The following is a 21078-nucleotide window of genomic DNA, read 5'->3' on the forward strand; positions in this document are numbered from 1 at the left end:
GCATACAGAGTTGCAGCACGATCGCCACCTTTCCCACAGCTATTTCTGTGCAATTTCCAGTTTGCACATTATTTTTTGACCTACTGAATAAAGACAGAACAGCGGACGCAGTACAGTTTTAGTTTTGATAAATCACACTGCGTGTGGCAAATACTTATATTTGTGTGCATTCTGAGAATCAGCATATATTCTGCATATTCATGAAGACCGACACGCTAAATGGATTGCGCTCCTTATTTTGGCGACTTAAGAGACCCAATCCTCTGTGCACTTGGTAGATCAGCTTTGTCTGCGCTATCAAGTTTGTAGTGGTTTAATACATGCAAACCTTGAGTAGATCTGTACAAAATTTTTGCAGACCCCATTTTTTAACATGTGGTTAATCACAATTTGTGTCTATTTATTCATAAGGACATTGGTGTATCACAATTTACTGATTTTGGATCTGAGAGAAGGCTTACTAGCTCACCATCCTTGTTTTAGTTCGTTCAAAAGTGTTTGATTGGCGTGAGATCAGAATTCTGCTCAATTTATTCCATACCAAACTCATCAAATTATTTTTAAAACGTGGTAATGTGTCATGCAGGAAGAGAATAAGGAACCTTCCCAAACTGCAAGGCATCCAAGCGGTTTTTGTTGTTGTTTCAGAACAAAAGCATGTCTGTATGTACTTTTATGGTTGTGAGAGAACCTACACTAAGCTGAGTGGATTTAGCTGAGGTGTGTTTATCGTCTATCCTCTTATAGCTGCGGTTCTCCCCTCACACTTCTAATCATATTGAAATCGGTTCTATTTGCAAATGACACAAATATGTTTTGCTCTGGGAATAATTTACAAGAGCTTATGGGGGGTGTATCACTGAAGCAATGTGTAAATTAAATAAGTGGTCAAAAATTCAACCAGAAGCTTGTGGATGGCTACCAAAAGCGCCTTATTGCAGTGAAACTTGCCAAGGGACATGTATCCAAATATTAACATTGCTGTATGTATACTTTTGACCCAGCAGATTTGCTCACATTTTCAGTAGACCCATAATAAATTCATAAAAGAACCAAACTTCATGAATGTTTTTTGTGACCAACCAGTATGTGCTCCAATAACTCTATCACAAAAAAATAAGAGTTGTAGAAATTATTGGAAACTCAAGACAGCCATGACGTTATGTTCTTTACAAGTGTTTGTAAACTTTAGACCTAAAGATGAAAATAATTGGACATTGAAATGTTTTAATGTTTTAACTTACAATGTAAAAAAACCCTCCAAACTCTGCAAATGGAGCCACAACATGTAAGGTGAAAAGTTTACACTTACATTAATTACTCTAGCTACACATGATGTGTTTTAAAGGTGTACTCTGTCAGAGAAGTTCTTGCTGCTTTTTGCGGTCCGAACATTTATTGTGAGGAAATGACGTGGGCGTCTTCCTCTTCCCTCCATAGGAGCGCCGAGCATCCTGACTGCCTCCATTTATGTGTCCGCCATGGCTTGGAGAAGGCTTGCCTGGGGGATCCCCTGCTGACACTTCCGATCCAGACATATCCAGCTTCTCTCCTTCGGACCACGACATTCTGGTGTGAGCTTGTTCCTCCAAGACCTCCTCACCGTCGTCATGGCGAGTTTGGTGCTTAATGAGACCGGAATGGAGGACTGTGGCATTGACGACTCCTTCAAGTACAACTTGTATTCGGTGGTCTACAGTGTGGTCTTCGTCTTAGGTCTCATCACCAACTGCGCTGCACTGTTTGTCTTCTGCTTCCGCATGAAGATGCGCAACGAAACGACAATGTTCATGACTAATTTAGCGCTATCTGATTTAGTCTTTGTTTTTACGCTGCCGTTCAAGGTCTTCTACAATGTGAACCGGCACTGGCCCTTTGGAGATGGACTGTGTAAGATATCAGGAACAGCCTTTATCACTAACATCTATGGTAGCATGCTCTTTCTCACCTGCATCAGCGTGGACCGCTTTTTAGCAATAGTCTACCCTTTCCGATCCCGCTCCATCCGCACGCGCAGGAACGCCGCGATGGTGTGCGCGGCTGTGTGGCTGACCATTGTAGGAGGAGGGATATCCGTCACCTTCTTCTCTACCATCAACAGCACAAACAGAGCTACAACCTGTTTTGAGGGCTTCTCTAAGAGCACCTGGAGGACCTACCTTTCAAAAATCACCATCTTCATTGAGGTGAAGGCTCTAATGGCACTAGCGCAACATTTCGTTTTTATCATTTGTACTAGTACTTTACCGGTAGAGGTGTCTTGAATCAATATTGATATCAGATATCAGCAAAATAAATATCAGATATAGGCATGTATCTAAAATCACAGGCAAAAGCAGATGTGTACAAAGCTCGACAGCCAGTTAACATCTAAATTTCCTCCAATAAGCATGAGATTGGTCTTCATGTATTTTAGTGAAGTCATTTACAAAAGGTAAACATGGTAGGCTATGTGCTACTAGGAGCGAGCAGCTACAGATCGGCTAAGCACAAAATAGCACACAAGCTAGACATAGTAGGTATGCTTAATTGAACAATACTGCTGTCTAAAACATGACATTTGTCAATACAACCAAGTAATAATAATACAATTATTATAGTATTATACAAAGTTTCCAAGGCAGAAGTGCGTTAAAAGTATCCAGTAATAAACTTGTCCGCATCATTCAACAGTGTCATGAGGTTAACTTAGAGAATTATTGAACTTAGCAGGTGTCGCCAAAAAAAAACAAATACCACTCCACTTCAACTTAGAGTAAAGTATTTGTCATGACCCTTCGCCCGGGTCATGTCTTGATTTACGTTTAGTAGCTTTTTTCCCATGTTTAAGTCTGTTTAGGTTCTCTACCTTCTTTCCTTTCGTTTACTTTTGGTTGCCATGGACACGAATTGTTTGCACCTGCCTTCGATTTGTTGATTAGCGTCCTCACTTGTTTCAGCTCCTAATTAGTCCACTTTATATTCTGGTGTTTTCCAGCTTTTAGTTGCTCGGTCAATGTTCGCTTTACGCAACAATTACTTTTTCCTGTTTTTGCCACACTTGAGAGTTTTTTCACTTTCACACTGTTCGTCCTTGGCAACGTTTTGGTTTGTTGGCTCCATGCTATCCTCGTTTTTGAGCTTTTGTATTTTTTTGCCCCTTCCTACAAGAAATAAAATCGACTCTTACCTGCACGCTGCTTGTACCGCTTTCCTCCATCTGTGAGGAAACAACCGTTGCAGCAATGCGACCCGAACATAACAGTATTATGTATTGATTTATCATACCTACCATTGCTCGCTCGGTAATTGCACTTGATGAAGTCTCGACACTACATAATAGTAAATGTATGCATGATTTGTGCTGATGTATCGGTATCGGGAAATACTTAAGCATCCAATATCGGTATCTCATTGGATGTGCAAAAGTTGTATTGGCACGCAACTAACCATGGAAACCACCACCTACCTAGCTACCTACCATGCACTATCCTGACTATTCAAGCATCTAAAAATACACCTATTCAGTATGCTTAGTAGGGGTGCTGAAAAATATCGATTCCCACCCTAAACACGATTATTTAATCTGATTCTAAATAGATTCATCATTTTCAATCATTTTTTTAGGACTGCATTTTTAAAAAGACAGGCTCCAGCACCACAAGAGGGACAAGCAGTGGTAAATGGATGGATGGCATTATTTAGGCCACCTTAGCACTGACTAGCTGCGGGTATACATCATATATCAGCAACCATGAGAAGCTGTTGTAACATGTAACCAGTTTTTAAATGGTTGTATTATAATTTGTATTCCAAGTAATGTATAGTGAGAATCAGTTTGAATTAAGAATCATGTTGAATCGAGAATGGTTTCTGAATCGAATCGTCACCCCAAGAATCGGAATCAAATTGACTCGATTTTTGTGTTGAAATGTCCTGTCTAGTTGTGGATTTTCTAACAGTTTGGGGAAAAATGTGTCTGTCTTTAAAAGTTCTAGTAATGCTATCTCGAATATTAAATATGATTACATGTTTAACTGTCTTTCCAGATTGTGGGATTCCTGCTTCCTCTTCTGGCCAACTTGGTTTGTTCCTCACTGGTCCTGAGAACGCTACGTCGTCCAGTGACAGTTGGCCATGGCTGTGACAGCAAGCGACGTGTCCTGAGGATGATTCTGGTCCATCTTGGCATCTTCATAATCTGTTTTGTCCCGTATAACTCCAACCTCTTCCTCTATGCCCTGGTGAGAACTCAGGCATTGGTTAACTGCTCTGTAGAGCGCTTTGCCCGAACTCTGTATCCCATCACTTTGTGTCTGGCTAGCCTTAACTGCTGCTTAGACCCTGTGGTCTACTACTTTACCTCGGAGAGCTTCCAAAAAAGTTTGTCCCTGGGAAGCAAAGGGTCCGGTTCCCGACCTGAGAGTATTCCCCGCAGCGACACTGAGACCCAGGACCCGGCAAACACACTCCCAAGAGACACGCACACTTTGGCCAGGAATGGAAAAGACATTAAAGTATCAGAAAGTCAATTTTGATAAGAGGAAGAAGAAGAGTGCAACAAGGACAAATGGGTTTAAGAGACCTTGGATTTGAAAAATTGTTTGTCCTGGAAATGACAAATGCATAACTGAGCAGATTAGCTAAATCCTGGTGTAAATCCTGAAGTGTGGTCTGGGCTTTACCAATTAATCCACCTCTTGGAAACAAAGGAATGTATCTGTTTGTTATTAACAATTTGTAACCGGACACAAACAGACACAAGGAACTTCTTCGAATAACTCAGGCACAACACTCATGCACTGGATGTTTAACTACTGTATATTAAACGTTTATAACTTACTGACTTACATGTTATTGTTTAAATTGCAATGAAATACAGTACATTGTCATTGTTTATTGTGGTGCCACCCATTATTAACACAATACATTAAATATGGGGTGGGAAGACACAATATGTCTTGTGCTGAAGTTTAGAGCCATTAAATCATTGTTTTGATTTGCTTTCATTGCGGTATTATTTCAATATCCTGTTTCTCTCGGTTTGTTAGTTTGGTCAAACCCACCGGGGCTACCCTCTGACAGCACAGTTGTACGTTTGAACTCAGAAGTTGTCTCCTTGTTTTCAGCAGGCACAGTGTGATCCCGTTGAGGACCTTGGCCTGTTTGCGTGTCATAGGCCAAATGCTTATTACGATCGAAGCAATGGTCCATTGTTTGCTCCTGAATGAGGTCTCTCGGTCCTAATCTGGCCGTAGACCGCAGAGCTGCTCAAAGTCTCACAACAATGTGTACACACTCCAAAGTACGGCTGAACACTGTTGACTAAATAATCACCCAAAAGTACAAATAATAAGGTTGAAAAACAGTGAACGCATGATTCAGCAGTTTGCCGTGATTGCGTTTCCTATTGCTGAGACGACATGGATTGCAATGTATTAAGTCTTATCATGATGAATGTACTGCTTCCACTCGCCTTCACTTCCAGTTTGTAGAACAAACAAAAGGGAGAAGTGGTTGTTTTGAAGGTTGAAACAAAGCTTTTATTGATCGGTGAACTAGGGATGTGGGAATCCTTTCGAGGAAAAAAAAAAGTGTAAAATTGAGGAAAAAAAATAGGAACATTTCTATCAGCACCAAGTGCTGCAACGCAAGCCCCGATAGAATATTTAGAAAATCAAGACTACCTTTCCTGCAATTTACCTTTACCTACTAACCTCGTATGGCTTTTTGACAGTTGCGTGCACTACAGGTAAAAGCCAGTAAATTAGAATATTTTGAAAAACTTGATTTATTTCAGTAATTGCATTCAAAAGGTGTAACTTGTACATTATATTTATTCATTGCACACAGACTGATGCATTCAAATGTTTATTTCATTTAATTTTGATGATTTGAAGTGGCAACAAATGAAAATCCAAAATTCCGTGTGTCACAAAATTAGAATATTACTTAAGGCTAATACAAAAAAGGGATTTTTAGAAATGTTGGCCAACTGAAAAGTATGAAAATGAAAAATATGAGCATGTACAATACTCAATACTTGGTTGGAGCTCCTTTTGCCTCAATTACTGCGTTAATGCGGCGTGGCATGGAGTCGATGAGTTTCTGGCACTGCTCAGGTGTTATGAGAGCCCAGGTTGCTCTGATAGTGGCCTTCAACTCTTCTGCGTTTTTGGGTCTGGCATTCTGCATCTTCCTTTTCACAATACCCCACAGATTTTCTATGGGGCTAAGGTCAGGGGAGTTGGCGGGCCAATTTAGAACAGAAATACCATGGTCCGTAAACCAGGCACGGGTAGATTTTGCGCTGTGTGCAGGCGCCAAGTCCTGTTGGAACTTGAAATCTCCATCTCCATAGAGCAGGTCAGCAGCAGGAAGCATGAAGTGCTCTAAAACTTGCTGGTAGACGGCTGCGTTGACCCTGGATCTCAGGAAACAGAGTGGACCGACACCAGCTGGACTGCTGCTGAGTGGTCCAAAGTTACACCTTTTGAATGCAATTACTGAAATAAATCAAGTTTTTCAAAATATTCTAATTTACTGGCTTTTACCTGTATATAACGTACCACAGATTTTATTTTTTTTTAGTAGATAATTGACTAATATAATCACTGAAAGTGCAATGTAAATTTATATAACATGCATGCAAAGAACTCAGAACATTTTTCCCATTTGGCAACTCTATCCTGTAGCCACGCCTCCTCGGGTGATATACTTATGGTGTTGTGACCCCTGTTTACATTTTGTCACATCAAAAATATACCATCTCACTGGCTACTAATCAGTGTTGGGTTTGTTACTGAAAACCAGTAACTAGTTACAGTTATTAGTTTATTTCAAAAGTAACTCAGTTACTTACACCAAAAAGTAATGCGTTACTGTGAAAAGTAACTATGTAGTTACTTCTTTTTTTCCCCCTTTTTTTTTTAAGGCTCCCATTAATGCCCTTTTAGCCTTTATTTCAGTACTGTTATTGCACTGGATAATAATACAATCTGTTGATCAACTTGACATGCATTTGCATCACTGAACTCAGAAAGCGATGTGGTCTACATACAACACACAAAGACAAATATATATTTCAAAGGACCAATTTATTTCAGGCCAGAACAAATTGACAAAACTATTTCAAATAGCTGCAACATAGTGGCACTTTAACTTTAACTTTAAGCAGATAGGATATTTGATCCAAGACACAACTTACAATTAACTAAAATGTTATTTTCTCTGTGCTCGACAAAAGAAAAGTATTGAGAATGTCTCCATGTTAAGAAACTCGACTTCTGGCTTCACCATGATGTCTTGTTAGTTGTTATGAGAGTAGCGTGTGTGTGTGTGTCTGTGTGTGTGTGTGTGTGTGTGTGTGTGTGTGTGTGTGTGTGTGTGTGTGTGTGTGTGTGTGTGTGTGTGGCCCTTTAAGATATGACAGCATGTGAGGTGAGTGGGCGAGAGAGGTGAGGGAACGGCGTACTCTAGCTTGGTGATGGCTGCGTCCAATAAAGTCACAAAGTTGCAACAAACCGCCGGCCTCGTCATTCACCCTCAGTTGTAAAGACCCTCTTCCGGGTAAAGTGAAGGTTGTTAGCCCCGAAGTACATAGGCCCTGGAGGAACGTCTCTCCTGCGCCCCTCAACTACGGTCTGGGAGCGGGAACCCAACCCCCCCGCCCCCGCCCACACAAAGCACGCCTTTTTCACCACAGCGCTCCAATAAAACACACTCAGATCTTCTGTTTCTAGCTGATACTACATAAAAAATAACGGAAAATAGCGCAGCAACGCATCATGTGGTAACGGTAACTGAGTTACTGAATATAAAAAATAACGCGTTAGATTACTAGTTACCGCCGAAACTAACGGCGTTACAGTAACGCGTTAGTCCCAACACTGCTACTAATTAATACTTTAGATAGAACTACGAACGGTTTGGAACTAACGGTGTTTGGATTGTAATCATCCAAATATGATTAGCAGCAAAGTGGACAGCCGTCAACTTTGTGGCTCTAAGAGCGAACAGAGGCAACAACAAGTGAGCTAACTAGCTAGCGACCTAGCTAGCTTGTTTCAGTGATCCTGATCGTCTCCCCGTCCTGCAACGCTTAAGCAACAAGAATGGCAAATGGGTTATACTTGTATAGCGCTTTTCTACCTTCAAGGAACTCAAAGCGCTTTGACACAATTTCCACATTCACACACACATTCACACACTGATGGCGGGAGCTGCCATGCAAGGCCCTAACCACAACACATCAGGAGCAAGGGTGAAGTGTCTTGCTCAAGGACACAATAGACGTGACTAGGTTGGTAGATGGGGATTGAACCAGGAACCCTCAGGTTGCAGGAACGGCCACTCTCCGAACAGCGCCATGCTGTCCCCGAAGAACAGCGAATACCTGCGGGTTAGGCGAGCGTTGAAAAAATGTTGTGTATGTCGTTTTTGTTAAATATTTGTTTTTTAAAAAGGGGAAAGTGATATTTTGACGAGAAAACAAATGTTTAAAAACACACATTTCACATTTCACATGCCTGGAGGACAGTTAACATGTGTTTTATTGGAATAATGTATACAAAGTCTTGTACAAAAGTCCAGTTTTAGTCATCACATCCGTGTCAATATGTTGGCCTAAATTGTTTAATTATCCAACATTTTTATTTGTCATTATTTGTCTTATTTTATATTATGTTGTGGCAATCGATAAAGATAATCATCAAGCGAAATTTCCGTTTTTCGGGTTACGAGTGACAATACTAACAACATGAATTGATTTACGTGGACCCCGACTTAAACAAGTTGAAAAACGTATTCAGGTGTTACCATTTAGTGATCAATTGTACGGAATATGTACTGTACTGTGCAATCTACTAATAAAAGTTTCAATCAATCAACATGGCGGCTAGTCTTGGCGCTATCTTCACCACAACAATCAGGTTGACCAATTTTTTTGACGCACCACTGCCTCATCAATAACACATCTCCACATCGGTGAGCCTTTGACGTGAGCAATGTCAAAAGACAAGACATGAGATGTACCAGTAGATCAGGGGTGTCAAACTCATTTTAGCTCAGGGGCCACATGGAAGAAAATCTATTCCCAAGTGGGCCTGAATGGTAAAATCATGGCATGATAACTTAAAAATAAAGACAGCTCCAAGTTATTTTCTTTGATTTACTTGGGCCAAAAACAGAACAAGCACATTCTGAAAACGTACAAATAACAAATAATCCTCTGGACAAAACACTTCAAGTTTGTTAAAAAGTCTGAGGAAATTGGTGCAGTTTCAAAAACACAATGAGCTTAGACTTAGTCTCAGTGTAGCTACAAAGCCAGGGTTGAATTTTAAGTCAGTCTTTCTGGGATTGAACAAAAAACACAAAATGTGAACTCTTCTCAGTATCAAATACCTACTTTGTCATGTCCAGAAACGGAGGTAAAAAGTATTCAAAAAGGTTAGTTTTCTCATTTTTGACAGAGACGTTATGGGAGAGTAACGGTGCCAAATAACGATGTATTCGAAGCAGAAGACATAAAACGGCAGGTTTTAAGTTTCATTTGGGTCGAGGGAGAGGAGTCGCAGCCACGCTTTACTTTGTACCTCTTGCTAGTTCTAACAGAATTGCTATTGTGACATCCAGTGGACACATTTAGAACAGCAGTTTCTTTCATTTAAAAAAAAGGCAGCTCATTTTAATACTTGGCAAACTCATCGTGGGCTGGATAATCAATCAATCGATCAATGTTTATTTATATAGCCCTAAATCACGAGTGTCTCAAAGGGCTGCACAGAGGACCGCAGATGTGGGTACCCCCCCTAGGGCGACCGGTGCAATGGACGTCGAGTGGATCTAGCATAATATTGTGAGAGTCCAGTCCATAGTGGGGCCAGCGGGAGACCATCCCGAGCGAAGACGGGTCAGCAGCGCAGAGACGTCCCCAACCGATGCACAGACGAGCATCGGTATATATATATATACAGGTAAAAGCCAGTAAATTAGAATATTTTGAAAAACTTGATTTATTTCAGTAATTGCATTCAAAAGGTGTAACTTGTACATTATATTTATTCATTGCACACAGACTGATGCATTCAAATGTTTATTTCATTTAATTTTGATGATTTGAAGTGGCAACAAATGAAAATCCAAAATTCCGTGTGTCACAAAATTAGAATATTACTTAAGGCTAATACAAAAAAGGGATTTTTAGAAATGTTGGCCAACTGAAAAGTATGAAAATGAAAAATATGAGCATGTACAATACTCAATACTTGGTTGGAGCTCCTTTTGCCTCAATTACTGCGTTAATGCGGCGTGGCATGGAGTCGATGAGTTTCTGGCACTGCTCAGGTGTTATGAGAGCCCAGGTTGCTCTGATAGTGGCCTTCAACTCTTCTGCGTTTTTGGGTCTGGCATTCTGCATCTTCCTTTTCACAATACCCCACAGATTTTCTATGGGGCTAAGGTCAGGGGAGTTGGCGGGCCAATTTAGAACAGAAATACCATGGTCCGTAAACCAGGCACGGGTAGATTTTGCGCTGTGTGCAGGCGCCAAGTCCTGTTGGAACTTGAAATCTCCATCTCCATAGAGCAGGTCAGCAGCAGGAAGCATGAAGTGCTCTAAAACTTGCTGGTAGACGGCTGCGTTGACCCTGGATCTCAGGAAACAGAGTGGACCGACACCAGCAGATGACATGGCACCCCAAACCATCACTGATGGTGGAAACTTTACACTAGACTTCAGGCAACGTGGATCCTGTGCCTCTCCTGTCTTCCTCCAGACTCTGGGACCTCGATTTCCAAAGGAAATGCAAAATTTGCATGGTTGGGTGATGGCCAACATTTCTAAAAATCCCTTTTTTGTATTAGCCTTAAGTAATATTCTAATTTTGTGACACACGGAATTTTGGATTTTCATTTGTTGCCACTTCAAATCATCAAAATTAAATGAAATAAACATTTGAATGCGTCAGTCTGTGTGCAATGAATAAATATAATGTACAAGTTACACCTTTTGAATGCAATTACTGAAATAAATCAAGTTTTTCAAAATATTCTAATTTACTGGATTTTACCTGTATATATACATATATATATATATATATATATATATATATATATATATATATATATATATATATATATATATATTCCCTCAGGCCGCAAGACTCTTGAACGCATCATAATTATCCCCTCAATTCCTCCCAAAAATTGATTAACTCTCTGGAATATAAAGACAATATGATATACATCCATAAACCTGGATGCATATGCAAAAGTGAAATATATGTATCCGTACAGTAATCCATTTATTTATACCTGCACCTTATTGCTCTTTTATCCTGCACTACCATGAGCTATTGCAACAAAATGTTGTTCTCATCTGTACTGTAAAGTTCAAATTTGAATGACTATAAAAAGGAAGTCTAGTCTAGTCTATATATATATATATATATATATATGTATGTGTGGGGGAAAAAAATCACAAGACTATTTCATCTCTACAGGCCTGTTTCATGAGGGGGGGTACCCTCAATCGTCAGGAGATTTTAATGGGAGCATTCGCATACCATGGTTTATATAGGGCACAGAGTGGGTGGGTACAGGCTGGCCTAGGGGCGTGGTGATTGGTTCATGTGTTACCTAGGAGGTGTTTCCGTCTATGGCGGCATGTTGTTACAATTTCACTGCGCTTGTTGAGGGATGACAGGTCTGGACGGTAGATAATAAACAGTTTCTCTTTCAAGCATAGGTTGCATCTTTTATTACCACTATTGTAAGGTGTGCTGGCTGCAAGAATTTGCCATGTTATTGAATATTCAACATTATTGTCTTTGAGGTCCCAAATGTGTTTGCTGAGTTCTGTGGTATTTCGCAGGTTTTTGTTCCTGAAAGAAGCCTTGTGGTTGTTCCATCTGGTTTTGAATTCACCCTCGGTTAATCCTACATATGTGTCAGATGTGTTAATGTCCTTGCGTATTACCTTAGATTGGTAGACAACTGATGTTTGTAAGCATCCCCCGTTGAGGGGGCAATCAGGTTTCTTTCGGCAGTTACATGCTTTGTTGGTTTTGGAGTCGTTCTGACTGGGGGTCGACGGCTCATTTGCAATTGTTTTGTTGTGGTTTGAGATGATTTGTCGTATATTGTTCATGCAGCTGTAGCTCAATTTGATGTTGTTCTTGTTGAATACTTTTCTTAGGTTGTTGTCTTTGGGAAAGTGTTTGTCAATCAGGTTGAGGAATTTGTGTCCAATGTTCGTTGAGACGTTTTTGCTGTATGGGGGGTTGTACCAGATGATGCCGTTTCGTTTTCTGTTCTTTTTTGGCTGGTTTCCTGGCGTGGGTTCATAGGTGAGGGTGAAATTGTATCCGCTTTCATCAAGGGCTTTTTGGTACGGGGGGGGTTGCTTGGTCAATATATATATATATATATATATATATATATAGAGAGAGAGAGAGAGAGAGAGAGAGATAGAGAGCGAGAGAGAGAGAGAGAGAAAGTTTGGGGACCCCTGCTTTACAGTATATTATGTGTAAACAAGCTGCACTGAGGTACTTTGAACATGCACTCATGCATAGAACTGAATCATGGCCTTACTTGGGAATGGAAGCGGCCCCCGAACCTTCCTCTCTGGAGCTCTGCTAAAAAGAAACGACATAGCACACGCACGCCCAAGAGCTTGTATGATCTTGATTTATCTCACTGTAAAGAGGTGTTGAAAAAGAGGCTTGAAAAAGGTAGCAACGTTGTGTGTGGGTTTGTGTTAGTGTTGTGAAGCAATGACAATGCAATGTTATCATTCCCTGAGGAAGTATCACACAGTAGAACAGTAGATTTTGGGGGCCAAAGGTAGCAGCCAGGATGATACAAATGTGCAGGAAGTAAAGAAGAGGAGTTGGAGTTCAGGAAAAAACATGTATTTTCATTGAAGGGCTCAAGGTGAGAATTTGGCTGGACATTGTCATGAAGAATGTTGTGCAACACTTACCTCTAGAGGACAATGTGCATATTGCAGAAACAACTTTGCAGACACATTTACACTGTAATGAGATGTATTTAAAACATGCACCCCACAATAATTAATATACATTAAAATGATCAACTCTCTGACATCGGCAATCAAAAAAGTGCATTATTATATTTGTCATGTCGAATATTTGATACAGTTACAGCATTAGATCGTTTATACGTAATACTGTGTCATATTTTCACCAACATATGTCATGTGCATGCCGCTCTCTCCCTTTCTGTAGGCATGTTTTTCCTCTACTGATGCAGGTTCTGTGTGTCATTAAATTGTGAGTGAAGCAATCACTTCCCCTTTTTCACACCACCCTAGCAACTGAATGTCTGTACTTGAGCATGGGAGTGGCAAATGTACACAAAAACCTCCACCAACAGCATGCCCACGGATGCTGTGTGGTGTTTTTTTTGTGATTTTGTGGGGCGCATTGAAACTACAGTTTGTTGTTTACAGAAGAGCGTGAAGCCGTTGCTGGGGGTCACACTTTGGCCTACACCTGCCATCCTCATGCACATTCAGTACTAGGAAGAAGACAAAGCACAAGGTAATGGCCTTAAAACTCTAGTATTTTTATTCTTTGCAAAGTCATTTCAGGATGCATAATTGAGATCACGTTCCTGTCAATTAGTTGTGAATCTCACTTTCTCTCTTGCTTGATTTTTATGATACAGTAAATAGTGTTGTTTTTAGAGGGGATTTAATGTGTAATTGTACGAAGTGGAGACCTTAAAGGAAGATTTATTTTTCTTTTTAAGGCCACATAAAAGGAAAGGACTTGAGAACGCAGACCTCAGCCAGGGCAGACCTACCAATAGTACAAAAAAGTCCTGAATCCAGACAGTTATCAGGTGTTCTGAGAACATTTGCTACTAGGGATGTCCGATAATGGCTTTTTGCCGATATCCGATATTCCGATATTGTCCAACTCTTTAATTACCGATACCGATATCAACCGATACCGATATCAACCGATATATACAGTCGTGGAATTAACACATTATTATGCCTAATTTGGACAACCAGGTATGGTGATGATAAGGTACTTTAAAATAAAATAAATAAAATAAAATAAGATAAATAAATTAAAAACATTTTCTTGAATAAAAAAGAAAGTAAAACAATATAAATACAGTTACATTGAAACTAGTAATTAATGAAAATGAGTAAAATTAACTGTTAAAGGTTAGTACTATTAGTGGACCAGCAGCACGCACAATCATGTGTGCTTACGGACTGTATCTCTTGCAGACTGTATTGACATATAATGTAGGAACCAGAATATTAATAACAGAAAGAAACAATCATTTTGCGTGAATGAGTGTAAATTGGGGAGGGAGGTTTTTTGGGTTGGTGCACTAATTGTAAGTGTATCTTGTGTTTTTTATGTTGATTTAATAAGAAAAAAAAAAATTTAAAAAAAAAAAAAACGACGCCGATAATAAAAAAAACGATACCGATAATTTCCGATATTACATTTTAACGCATTTATCGGCCAGGCCGATATTATCGGACATCTCTATTTGCTACCCGTAAAGAAATTGCTACCCAACGCTACTGAGCATGTGCATCAACGCTGAAGGTTTCCTCGAACAAAATAACCATAGCAATTACAGTAAGGTAAAAAAAAAAACGTTGCTATATTGTGGTTATTTTTAGTAATATTTTACATACCAGGAAACAAGCTAAAACAAAAAACAGTACGGACCTTGATTAACCAAAAATGCATGTCTGCATGGTTGTTTTTCCATGCACGGGTTGGCAACTCAAAATGTTAAAAGAGCAATAGTGGAGCAAAACTAAAAAAAATACAAATCCTTATATAAGTCTTATAATAAAGTCTACACACGATATAAGTGTCGATATGAGCGATATTAGCTATGAAAACGATTACGTGTCGCAGGCTGACGCAAATCTTCATTGACAGAAATGTTGAAATGTAATATTTATTCTACACATTTTTACAACATTGGAAAACATTAGTAAAACTGAGGCTTCTCAGCGGGTGAGATAACTCCTGGAAATGACTAGCTTAGAATGACCAAATGTATAGATGTGTGTGTATACATTAGAGGAAAGGTCAGGCTGTTTTCTTCTAATGGATTTATTACAATCTTTGCAAGCTGGGTAATGTTTGCTGTGGTCTGGAACAACATGGCACACAAACAGAAATGCAGCCAATATAATATACTGTATATATAATATAATGTGTCATGAGACATGCAAATGTAAATTAAATACACAGAGGACATAAGTACATGAAATGAAATAAGCTCAAATATACCCACAAACGAGGCATAATGATGCAGCTAGCCTAAATAGCATGCTAGCATTGATTAGCTTGCAGTCACGCAGTGACCAAATATGTCTGATTAGCACTCCAGACAAGTCAATAACATCAACAAAGATCACGTTTGTGCATTCACGCACAGCATAAAAAGAAGGAGTGGCATAAAACACGTCTTTATGTGGCAGCATCAGAGAAAGCTGTACATGTAAACAAACTACGGTGCATTCAAAGACTGTCAAAATTAGTAGGACAAAACGGGGCTCCACCAAATACTCTCATCAGTGAAGCATGTTTAATATAAACAGTGGGATTTCTAACAATTAGTAACGTTTGTGTCATGTTTGTCACAAAACAAAAACAAATTCCCCCCACTGTTTTCCATTTTCATATATTTTTGAAAAAGCTTCTGAATTAATATCAACAATAAGTCTTTTGACAAGTTGATATATGAATAATGATAATTAAAAAATAAAAACTTGTTCAGGTACCTACTGTATTTCTGACATTTTCTGAAAATGTCATCTAAATCTGTCCATTACTAACCAATTGATTACGCAACCAGTTGCATTTTTTACATGAAGTAGAAAATGTTTTCTGAACAACGGATCACCCCCAAAATGTAGTCACTTGTTCTGCATCCCATTTCTGACATTTACTGAAAGTTTGACATGTGCCCATAACTGTCAGTCATCTCCTGTCTTCGTCTATGTGGGTGGAGGTAGCTCGGTCCGCAAGCATATACACACACACACACACACACACACACACACACACACACACACACACACACACACACACACACTGGAGCCCATAAAAGGAAACTTAATGTAATGTAGTAAAAATGATTTGCAAATAATAAAAAGGAAGTCTAAGTCTAAATGATGCATTTTCAGTTCTCGGTGAAGTGCTTTGAGTGTCTAGAAAAGTGCTTTATAAATGTAATACATGTATTAAAGCCACAATTATTATTATTATTATTATTAAATGCACTAAATTTTAAATTGACTCCTCGTGCAGAATGAGCTTTTTTCGGAATTCCACCAAACTATCAAAAAATTAAGCAGACTTTTAGGGATAGTATCGCCTTTGCATCATGAATAGCTTGTAGAAGGATTTTATTGGAGTGGAAATCACAGTTTGTTCCCAAGGCCTCCCTATGGCTTTAGGACCTCATGTTTTTCTTAGATTTAGAGAAAATTAAATATAATCTGAGGGGTACACCAAAACAATTTGACTTGACCTGGGGCTGTATAATTATCTACATATAGCTAAATTAAAGACACTATAGGATAAATGTGACACTCACTGTTGACAATGAACCTTTCCACTTACCTAAACTCTTTTTGTTGTTGTTGTTTTTATTCAGTGACACTTCTCTGTATGTTTGTGATTTTTGTTGTTGTTTTTGTTACTTTTTTTTTTTTCTTTTAGTTAGTTCGTGTGATTCTCTATCTGCTTGTGGTGAAGAGGAAGGCAGTACATTTATACCCACTGTGTCTGAAATGTAGGACAGGGTGAGGGGACGGGGGGGGGAGGGAAGGGGGGTGTTATACTTATTTCACTTTTATTTACTACTGCAATCACACAATGATCACTCACATCATTAGGGAAAACACCAGATGCAACAAATTTAAAGGTCATATTTGTTACAATTAAGTCAATGAGTGTAGCTTTTTGAGGGCATTTAGGATTAGGTCTTGTAGCTGAGTTATACAATTGTGTTTAATTTAGAGATTCACACTGTGCTTTCAAAGAGTCAGACACAGATGTGAGCCAGTCCCGGTTCAAATCACCAACCATCACTATTTCATTGTATTTCAGTTGAGACAGAAGCTTCAGAAGAGTAGATAGGGAATTACTAGGGGCAGATGGAGGCCTATAACACCCCACTACCATTATGTGGTGATTTCTAGCTAATTCAATTTCAAGAGCTAACAGTTCAAGTTCTTTACTTACTGATTCAGAGAGCACTAATTTAACATCAAACCTCTGCTTCATATATATGGCCACTCCACCACCTTTTCTTTGTCGGTCAGTACGATAGACATTACAGCCATGAATGTAAATATCTTTATCAAGCACGGATTGTTTAAGCCAAGTTTCAGATAAGACTACAATATCAGCATTTGTTGAGTTTATCCAGACACACAACAACAGCAGTCACGTTTTCGTCTACCGTAAAGCAGTTCGTCTGCCGTAAACAGCAATGTTGTGACACTCTTAAACAGGACAATACTGCCATCTACTGTACATGCATATGTGACAATAACATCTAGGGCTTTTAGAGAGTGCAGTGCACAACTGCGCACACAACAAGGAGACGAAGCAGAATGCATCATCAGAGAGGGTGTTCAGCATGGTTAGAAAAATAGTGACAGAGAATAGAACAAGGATGGACAATTCAACCCTTAACTCAACAATGAGTAGATGAGTGTTATGTGTGTGTATATGTGGAAATAAATGAACACTGAAATTCAAGTATTTCTCTTATATATATATATATATATATATATATATATATATATATATATATATATATATATATATATATATATATATATATATATATATATATATATATATATATATATATATATATATATATATATATATATATATAATAAATTAAGAATTAGAATTCACTGAAAGTCAAGTATTTCTTATATATATATATATATATACAGGTAAAAGCCAGTAAATTAGAATATTTTGAAAAACTTGATTTATTTCAGTAATTGCATTCAAAAGGTGTAACTTGTACATTATATTTATTCATTGCACACAGACTGATGCATTCAAATGTTTATTTCATTTAATTTTGATGATTTGAAGTGGCAACAAATGAAAATCCAAAATCCCGTGTGTCACAAAATTAGAATATTACTTAAGGCTAATACAAAAAAGGGATTTTTAGAAATGTTGGCCAACTGAAAAGTATGAAAATGAAAAATATGAGCATGTACAATACTCAATACTTGGTTGGAGCTCCTTTTGCCTCAATTACTGCGTTAATGCGGCGTGGCATGGAGTCGATGAGTTTCTGGCACTGCTCAGGTGTTATGAGAGCCCAGGTTGCTCTGATAGTGGCCTTCAACTCTTCTGCGTTTTTGGGTCTGGCATTCTGCATCTTCCTTTTCACAATACCCCACAGATTTTCTATGGGGCTAAGGTCAGGGGAGTTGGCGGGCCAATTTAGAACAGAAATACCATGGTCCGTAAACCAGGCACGGGTAGATTTTACGCTGTGTGCAGGCGCCAAGTCCTGTTGGAACTTGAAATCTCCATCTCCATAGAGCAGGTCAGCAGCAGGAAGCATGAAGTGCTCTAAAACTTGCTGGTAGACGGCTGCGTTGACCCTGGATCTCAGGAAACAGAGTGGACCGACACCAGCTGGACTGCTGCTGAGTGGTCCAAAGTCATGTTTTCTGACGAAAGCAAATTTTGCATTTCCTTTGGAAATCGAGGTCCCAGAGTCTGGAGGAAGACAGGAGAGGCACAGGATCCACGTTGCCTGAAGTCTAGTGTAAAGTTTCCACCATCAGTGATGGTTTGGGGTGCCATGTCATCTGCTGGTGTCGGTCCACTCTGTTTCCTGAGATCCAGGGTCAACGCAGCCGTCTACCAGCAAGTTGTAGAGCACTTCATGCTTCCTGCTGCTGACCTGCTCTATGGAGATGGAGATTTCAAGTTCCAACAGGACTTGGCGCCTGCACACAGCGCAAAATCTACCCGTGCCTGGTTTACGGACCATGGTATTTCTGTTCTAAATTGGCCCGCCAACTCCCCTGACCTTAGCCCCATAGAAAATCTGTGGGGTATTGTGAAAAGGAAGATGCAGAATGCCAGACCCAAAAACGCAGAAGAGTTGAAGGCCACTATCAGAGCAACCTGGGCTCTCATAACACCTGAGCAGTGCCAGAAACTCATCGACTCCATGCCACGCCGCATTAACACAGTAATTGAGGCAAAAGGAGCTCCAACCAAGTATTGAGTATTGTACATGCTCATATTTTTCATTTTCATACTTTTCAGTTGGCCAACATTTCTAAAAATCCCTTTTTTGTATTAGCCTTAAGTAATATTCTAATTTTGTGACACACGGAATTTTGGATTTTCATTTGTTGCCAATTCAAATCATCAAAATTAAATGAAATAAACATTTGAATGCATCAGTCTGTGTGCAATGAATAAATATAATGTACAAGTTACACCTTTTGAATGCAATTACTGAAATAAATCAAGTTTTTCAAAATATTCTAATTTACTGGCTTTTACCTGTATATATATATATATATATATGAAATACTTGACTTGGTGAATTCTAGCTGTAAATATATTCCTCCCCACAAAAGTATAAAACACAATATAATGATTTGTGACATAGTGAGAGGAGAAGTTCCACTTGTTTTACCACTTTTGAAGATGTTAGCAGACAGGGCTGAAGGCTAGCAACCTATATATATATATATATATATATATATATATATATATATATATATATATATATATATATATATATATATATATATATATATATATATATATAGTCGTGGTTGGAAGTTTACATACACTTGTAAAGAACATAATGTCATAGCTGTCTTGAGTTTCCAACAATTCTACAACTCTTATTTTTTTGTGATAGAGTGATTGGAGCACATACCTGTTTGTCACAAAAAAAACATTCATGAAGTTTGGTTCTTTTGTGAATTTATTATGGGTCTACTGAAAGTGTGACCAAATCTGCTGGGTCTAAAGTATACATACAGCAATGTTAATATTTGGTTACATGTCCCTTGGCAAGTGTCACTGCAATAAGGCGCTTTTGGTAGCCATCCACAAGCTTCTGGTAATCTTCTGGTTGAATTTTTGACCACTCCTCTTGGCAAAATTGGTGCAGTTCAGCAAAATTTGTTGATTTTCTGACATGGACTTGTTTCTTCAGCATTGTCCACACGTTTAAGTCAGGACTTTGGGAAGGCCATTCTAAAACCTTAATTCTAGCCTGATTTAGCCATTCCTTTACACCTTTTGACGTGTGTTTGGGGTCATTGTCCTGTTGGAACACCCAACTGGGCCCAAGACCCAACCTCCGAGCTGATGATTTTAGGTTGTCCTGAAGAATTTGGAGGTAATCCTCCATTTTCGTTGTCCCATTTACTCTCTGTAAAGCACCAGCTCCATTGGCAAAACAGGCCCAGAGCAAAATACTACCACCACCCTGCTTGACGGTAGGAGTGGTGTTCCTGGGATTAAAGGCCTCACCCTTTCCCCTCCAAACATATTGCTGGGTATTGTGGTCAAACAGCTCAATGTTTGTTTCATCTGACATCACATGGACAAAGATAAGACCTTCTGGACGAAAGTTATGTGGTCGTAACTTTTGACCACGACTGTATATACATATATAGTTCGGAAGAAAAGTATTATTTTTTTTAAACAAATAAGCCACTGAGCCTGCATAATTTACAATGTTTCTTTTTAGGAAAGTAGAGCAGTAGGTTTGAACAGTGTGAATTATTACTTTATTTCTAGGAAATAAAAGTTTATTACACAGTAGGTTGATGTGCAGTAACATTTCCAACTTGTACCCCAAGTCTCCATTTCTAATGAACACTGCAATAACGCTGCTTTTTGTCTTATCCATTTGTGTGTGAAGTGTTAAAAAACAAGATAATTTAACGATGGAATAGGGGCTTTCTGTTCTGGATTCTGCTTGGCACTAGTGTGGAGGTGCATTGAAATATCAAAAATCCACCTCCTGTCACTCAGTTGGAATGTGTGAACACAA

At 39.0% G+C, this 21078-nt stretch overlaps 2 protein-coding genes across 5 annotated transcripts in view; both read left to right on the forward strand.

Moving 5' to 3' along the window:
- lpar4 (lysophosphatidic acid receptor 4) overlaps nucleotides 1-4821 on the forward strand; it is a 55191-nt gene extending 50370 nt beyond the window's left edge. For all 4 annotated transcript variants that reach the window (XM_061927536.2, XM_061927535.2, XM_061927538.2 and 1 more), the window contains 2 exons: nucleotides 1441-2186; nucleotides 4029-4821. In XM_061927536.2, the coding sequence (XP_061783520.1) occupies nucleotides 1611-2186; nucleotides 4029-4517 (1065 nt within the window). In that variant the 5' untranslated portion in view covers nucleotides 1441-1610 and the 3' untranslated portion in view covers nucleotides 4518-4821. The remainder of the gene's footprint in view (nucleotides 1-1440; nucleotides 2187-4028) is intronic.
- Nucleotides 4822-13426: 8605 nt separating this feature from the next.
- LOC133575077 (uncharacterized) overlaps nucleotides 13427-21078 on the forward strand; it is a 44936-nt gene continuing 37284 nt past the window's right edge. The window contains exon 1 of the mRNA XM_061927533.2: nucleotides 13427-13547. The gene's annotated coding sequence lies outside the window, so the exon portion shown is untranslated. The remainder of the gene's footprint in view (nucleotides 13548-21078) is intronic.

The sequence above is a fragment of the Nerophis lumbriciformis genome, linkage group LG35, assembly GCF_033978685.3.
Source record: "Nerophis lumbriciformis linkage group LG35, RoL_Nlum_v2.1, whole genome shotgun sequence".
NCBI classification, from domain to species: Eukaryota; Metazoa; Chordata; class Actinopteri; order Syngnathiformes; family Syngnathidae; genus Nerophis; species Nerophis lumbriciformis.